Source organism: Oryzias melastigma, linkage group LG20 (genome assembly GCF_002922805.2).
Source record: "Oryzias melastigma strain HK-1 linkage group LG20, ASM292280v2, whole genome shotgun sequence".
Taxonomy (NCBI): Eukaryota; Metazoa; Chordata; class Actinopteri; order Beloniformes; family Adrianichthyidae; genus Oryzias; species Oryzias melastigma.
Window position 1 is genome coordinate 25750494 of NC_050531.1, and position 7045 is coordinate 25757538.

Consider the following 7045-nt stretch of genomic DNA (forward strand, 5'->3'; position numbering starts at 1 on the left):
GGGGGGGGGCGCTTCCCCCAGACTCTGCTGGTGACGTCGTTTATCCATCAAATGTCAGATTGCTGCTTTAAGCTGCTGCCCACTGAGCCAATCATATCTTAAATTAGAATAAGCCCCGCCCCCGTGAAAAGCATCGCTCCCGCCCCCTGAGAGCAAAAGGCTTTGGAGGCGTTCCAAGGGGGCGTGGCTACTTCTCCTGTTTGAAAGTGCATCAACGGCTGCGGTTCCAGATTCAGAAACATCAACAAAAACCCGAACCCGGACTCTGCTGCCCCCCGGCCCCTCTCAGAGTGAGTACCGCCGTGAACGGCTCCGACCCAAACAGGCTCGGCCGGACCGGACCCTCGTTCTCCTCCGGACGGGTTCTCTGCGGTGATGTTCTCTAGAAAAGCCTGAAAATGTCTAAAATGGCCGCTGTGGGGGTCTGGCAGGAACGGGGCAGGGGGTCGTCCTCCGGTGGGTTTAATGCGGGGGGGTCGGTACCGCCGTGCGGGAGCGAACAACAGAGCCCGGTTCAGGACGCCGATGCCAGAACATAGTCGGGTCCCGGAGATCCAGCCTGACCTCTCCGCGTCATAGTCGGAGCCTTGGCTGCAAATGCGCAGCGGCAGAAACGGTTCTGGACGGCGGTGGAGCGGGTCGGACTGGACCGGACCCGGCAGGAGTTACCGAGCCCTTGCCGCCGGTACCGCGGCTCCGCTGGGCCTAGGTGCCCGCTACCCGCCGCTGCTGCGGGGGATGGGCCGCTCGCGGAGGGCGGGAAGCAAATGGTGGCCCATTGTTCTACGAGCTAGCTGCTAGCACGGAGGCTAGCCGCCGCTGCGGGCCGCCGGCCGCGGCTTGCCCCGGTCCGGTCCGGCTACCGCAGGCCCGGAGACGGTCAGCTTTCCACCGGGGAACCGGAGGTTCGTCCCAGAATCCCGGGTCACCGCGGAGAAGGCGGATCGTGGCCCCGGTCTTTGTTCGGCAGCCGCCGTGTCAGCCCGGGACGAGAACCGGCCTGCAGGGATGAAGAACCGGGAGAACCAGAACCGAGACCAGGGTCTTCCTGGATCTGAAATGAAGCTGGATCTGGTTCATCCTTCAGAGGTCACCGGGTGAAAACGGAACCCGGTCCAGGATGGAGACCAGCCGGATTTTGGTTGAAGGTCCAGTCCATTCCAAAATGACCAACAGAACCTCTCGACTCACCTGGTTCTGGGGTCCAGAACCTCAGACCTCAGGTCAGCCCTCAGTCCAGGTTCTTAAACACCAGGTGTCTGCTGGGCTGAAAGGGGGCGGGGCTCAGAGGGAGGAGGCGTAAACAAACACACCTTATGGACCTACCTTTACCTTCTCACCTGCAGCTGTCAGAACCAAAACCCAGTTCTGGTGCGATAACAATGATTATGATAATAAATACTCACAATCTGGTTCTCCATCAGAAGGTTTTCATGTTGACATCAGAACTCTTTCTCTAACTGTTCTGGTATCGCCTGTCCATCCTGGGATAGGATCTCTCCCTCATGTGGGAATCCCTAAGGTTTCTTCTTTTTTCCTGACTCAGGTTTTTTTAGGAGTTTTTCCTTACCGGGAGGGAGGGTCTAAGGGCAGGGATAACCAGTTTATGTAGTCTTAGTTTTTGACTATTGTTCATATTTTGAAGCTCAATGAGGCAAATTCCTTTGTGATTTTGGGCTATATAAATAAAATTGAATTGAATTGAACGAATGACACAACCACAAGCTCCGCCTCTAATGGCAGTACTGTGTATCTAACCGGACCGCTCTGAGCCAATCAGAACTCTTTTAATCCAGAACCAGAGTGGACGAAATGCCAACAGACTGATAATTATGCAGAAACTTTTCATGAAATAAATCTCATATTTTTATCACTCAGCCTTCATGAACATGTGGGATTTTAACATGTTTTAGCCGTGATTCTCTCGTTTTTATTATAAAATAATTGAATCTTTTATATAATCACTGATTTATGTTAATTCTTGTATTTGTAAATCTAGAACTGCAGATAGAAAAGAGCTCTGAGAGCTGTAGGCTGGTACAGAACCATCTTTGGTTCCTGCTGCACGGTTTCTGTCACATATACTACGGAACCAACGGATCAGGAGGCAGAACCATCGGATTGGGTAACAGAACAACGGATCAGGCAGTAGAACTGCTGACAGCATTTCAGAAAGATGTGCTGCATCACAGCTTTGAGACTAGTGGTCAAAGATCTGGTTCCTAATGAACATTCGGGTTCTTCTGGACCTCTGGAGCAGAACCTGAACTCCTCTGTTGAACCTGACTGGTTTTTCAGCTGAATGGTCCATCTTTTCCCCTGTCTGGTCTCCTGGTTCATAAAGGATCAGAACCAGAATTGGATCCTGTAGGAGGACTCCAGCTGATCTCTGTTCTCTGGTGGTTTCAGGTCTCCAGGATGATGCGCAAAGACGTGAACAAACCGAAGGGAAAGACGTCGGCGTACGCCTTCTTCGTGCAGACGTGTCGAGAGGAGCACCGGAAGAAGAACCCGGAACAGTCCGTGAACTTCGCTGAGTTCTCCAAGAAGTGCTCTGAGAGATGGAAGGTGGGTGTGGCCTCAGATGCTCATCCTGACCCGGTCGGGTGAGTCGGGGATGACGTTCTGTCTGAACGTTGACACGGTTCTTCCAGAAGAGCTTCTGGATTCTCAGAATCGATCCAGACCTCTTTGACTCGGATCACATATTTCCTTGGTCAGAAAAAGAGGCTCCGCCTTCATTGCAGCGCTGGAAGATGACATCACTGGGTTGGAACGGTAACAAAGTCACTTCCTGCTGCGTCATGCTAACAGGAACTGATGACGTAAATGAGAAGGTCCAGTCGGTTCTGATCCATGAACTTTTGAGGATCCATCTATGTTCTGGTGTTTGGGTTCTATTAAGAACTGTACTTTCACAATAAAAGACTAAATAATTCAAATAAAGACAATGGTGGGGGGGTATTTACTGAATGAATGTAATGAGTAGTTACCAGGTTTATTCACTTCCTGTTGCTTCCTACAGCATGTATCACTGGAACTTATTTTGAAAGTCCTAAAGTAAAAAAAAAAAAACTCTGCACGTCTGAGCATTTTATTGTGAAACTGCAGGTGTCATGAAGACTGCTGTTCTGGGTCTACTGAACCAGTCTGTCCAATTTCTGTGTAAACAAACATATCCTTCAAAAATAAAGCTGGGGAAACCTTTCAAAATAAAGGTTTACAGTACTCTGATGATGGTCTTCCCTCTCTCTCTCTTTTTGCCCCCCCCCCTCTTTTGGTATATCCCCTCTCTCTCTTTTTGGTCTCCCTCTCTGATACAGGCTCTGTCTCCCACTGATAAGAAGTGCTTCGAGGACATGGCCAAGGCCGACAAAGTCCGCTACAACCGCGAGATGAGAGACTATGTCCCCCCCAAGGGTTTCGGCAAGAGGGGCCGCAAGAGGAAAGACCCCAACGCCCCCAAGAGGCCCCCGTAGGTTCCTCACGGGGCTCTAGCTTTGGTTGTGTGCTGGTGTGAGTGTTCAGCCGGCTTTGAACCTGTGACCTCTCGGTGTCAGGCAGACGCTGTCCCACCCAGCCCCAGATGCTGAACAGAGCTCTGCAGAACTGGGCCTTCAGTACCGCATTAGTTCTGTCTGAAGAGTTCAAGCTTGGAGGTTAGAACAGGCTGCACAGTGGTGTAGTGGTCAGCACTCTCGCCTCAGCCCTAGTTCAAACTCTGTCCTGGTTCTGTCTGTGTTGAGTTTGTGGGCTTCATAAGTTCATTGATAGTTCTGGATAGTCCAGAGGTGTGAGTTCTTGTGACGGACTGAGGACCCGAACAGGGTTAACCCCTTCTTCACCCAGTCACCATGTGACCCTGAGAGGGATCAACAAGCAGGATGAATGGATGAATGATGGATGGATAATGGATGGATAATGGGTAATAGATGGATGAATGATGGATGGATGGATGGATGATGGGTAATAGATGGATGAATGATGGATGGATGGATAATGGATGATGGGTAATAGATGGATGAATGATGAATGGATGGATGATGGGTAATAGATAGATGGATGATGGGAGGATTCAATTCACTGTTATTTCTATAGCCCAAAATCCCTATGAACATTTGCCTCATTGGGCTTCATGAAGGTAATTTTACATAATTTTACATTATTTACACCATCCAGGGAGACTATCTGATCTGAGAGAGCATCTCTCAGGTGTTTAGGACCCAGTATCATGACCTCAGTTTTTTCTGGGTTTAGGAGGAGGTAATTAATTGTCATCCAGGTCTTAATGTCTCTGATGCATGAATTCAGTTTCTCTAGGTGGTCATTCTGATCTGGTTTAATGGATAAATACAGCTGTGTATCATCTGCATAACAGTGAAAATTAATGCTGTGTTTTCTGATTATGTTTCCTAAGGGCAGCATGTAAAGCGTGAACAGAATGGGCCCTAGAACTGAGCCCTGAGGGACTCCGTAGCTAACTCTAGTACAATGAGAGGACTGTCCATTTACATTAACAAACTGGTATCTATCAGATAAATAGGATTCAAACCACTGGAGGGCTGATCCCCTGATCCCTATGTCATGCTCTAGTCCAGGGGTCACCAACCTTTTTGAAACTGCGGGCTACTTCATGGATACTAAATCATACGAAGGGCTACCAGTTTGAAATAATAAATTTGCTTATTTTGCCTTTAGTTCTTCATTATTAATAATAATAATGATTCTTCTCTATGTAAAGACACTGATTTCTTAGCATAATTATCAATAATGACAACAAGCTAGGAAACAGATATCAATATTCAGAACTTTATTAATCTCAACAGATCTTGTCACATTTTGAGGTAATAACCAAATGAAATGTTTTTAACAAAATTATAACTATTATTAATTATTATTAATTAATTATTATTAATTAATAATAATTAATTATTTATAACTATTATTAGTGGATACGCTCCTCAAACGCTTTAATTCAGTCTAATGCACCCGTCCCTTTATTTTCCTTTAACCTCTGAACAGGTTGATTGACAGATCCCACAGCAGACAAGAATCTGTGCATGGTGCGTTCACTGACCTCTGGACATAAGCAAACAGCCACTCGGCCCAACTCAGTCCGCTACAAACGTTGTTATTTTTATGCAATCTGCAGCAAAACAAATCAGTTTTTCAGAGAAAACGTCAACACTATTTAATCACTCGATTTTATCTTGATCAGTGCCGGTGTTCTATGTTTTCTCTGATAAACTGCTTCGTTTTACTGCCGATATCCGGGGCTCAGTGAACGCACCATGCAGAAACAATCAGCAGCCCTGGGTTCTGTTTCATTACACATGAAACTTTAACCAAATTCTAGGAATTTAGAAAAAAACACAGTGTCTCAATGATACGGTTTCATAATAATGCGATAAAACAGACACCAACTCACGCCATAAGTCATTAAAAACACGCTGATGTGTTTTTTTTTTATTTGATTGTCTAAAAAGGAGCATTTGAGTGACGTCACATCAGCGTGCCGCGCCGGGTCGCGCAGCGAATCCACTGACAGTCTCAGATGCAAGTGAGAAGTCTGTTCAGTGGGATATAAAAGAATGTCCAGAACAAGTATTCAGGCTGCAGAAGGTCGGCTACAGATGAAGCGATGAGGAAATCTTGGTTATTGATTTTACAGAGATGCACGGTCAGCTGTGACGCTGATCTCTCGTGGCTTCCGCTGTGCTGTACTCTGACAGACACTTCAGAAGCGCATTTAACCAGAAAAAAGTCAATTTCCATTACAGTTCTGTGAAAAAATGTCCATCCATTTCAATACGCTCCCAAAACCAGCTCCTCTACGCGCAAAAACTTTTTCAAAAAATGCCTTTTTTTTTCTTTGCAAAGTGTTTGCATTAAAGATAACTAATAATCAAATATTCTCGGTGTCTCCATGTGGGAAAGGGAGAAGGGGACGCCTCACTCTTTGTTATTAGCTGCATTTCCATTACACATTTGCGCAAAACTTTATGGAAATTCTTGGAATTTAAAAAAAAAAAAAGTTTCTAAATGACACTGTTTCCATTAAATCATAATTTAGCGATAAATCACAAACCAACTCACGCGATAAGTCATTAAAAACACGGTGATGAACGACAACAAGTATTTTTTTATTTCGTTCACTAAAAGGGAGCATGTGGGTGACGTCACAGCTCTGTCTGGAGCGCCTGCAGCGCAGCTCGACTCAGAAGAGGGAGGAGTCTGTTCAGCGGTTAAAGGAAAAAGCAGCAAATAAGCATCTGGACCTTTTTTCTGTCTGAAAACACCACAGCATAAATTCAAGTTTCTGTCACGACGATCGCGCTCACGAGACTTCAGGCTCCAAGCTGCAAAAGTGCGTCTGCAGATGAAGCGATGAGGAAAGGAGGAGGAGCTGCTGCGCGATTCTGTATGACCTGCAATTTATAAAGCGCTTTGACGCTCCAGGACGTCTCGGTTCAGCGTTCAGATTAGACAGTTCATACAGAGAAGCGCATTTATTTCGAAAAAAGGGTTTCCATTACAGTTTTGCGAAAAATGTCTATTTTGATACATCCAATACCACCTCTAAGCGCAAAAACCTTTTTCGAAAAATGCCAGTTTTTTCGAAATTGTGATGTTCTATTAGGAAAATTTATTATCCAAATTCCAATTTGCAAAATTTCAGAGTTAATGGAAACATGACTATTGATTATCTCGTTAAGGAGAGAACGATTTTTAAAAAAAGAAAACGTGGGATAGGCTGTTTTTGGTTTCAGAAATAATAAACACGTTTTTTTTAAGATGTTTTAATTTTTAATTCTTTATAAAGGCAGGTGTGATTAAAAAATGTTTGCATCACAATAAAATGTAATTTTCGAGCAGCTCACAAGTGAGTTGTGCTATTTTTAGAAGGGACCTGCGGGCGACTTATGAGGTGGTTGGGGGCGACCGCGGGCGACCTGTTGGTGACTAGGGCTGGGAATCACTGGGTACCTCACGATACGATACGATACGCGATACATGGCTCACGATATCGATAATATCGCGATAC

At 45.7% G+C, this 7045-nt stretch overlaps 1 protein-coding gene across 1 annotated transcript in view; it reads left to right on the forward strand.

Annotated features, from left to right (window-relative positions):
- Positions 1–140: 140 nt before the first annotated feature.
- Positions 141–7045, forward strand: part of LOC112158978 (high mobility group protein B2) — a gene marked incomplete in the record, with an annotated part of 14007 nt that continues 7102 nt past the window's right edge. Inside the window, 3 exon segments of the mRNA XM_024292717.2 lie at positions 141–290; positions 2410–2568; positions 3324–3475. Coding sequence (XP_024148485.1) covers positions 2419–2568; positions 3324–3475 — 302 coding nt within the window.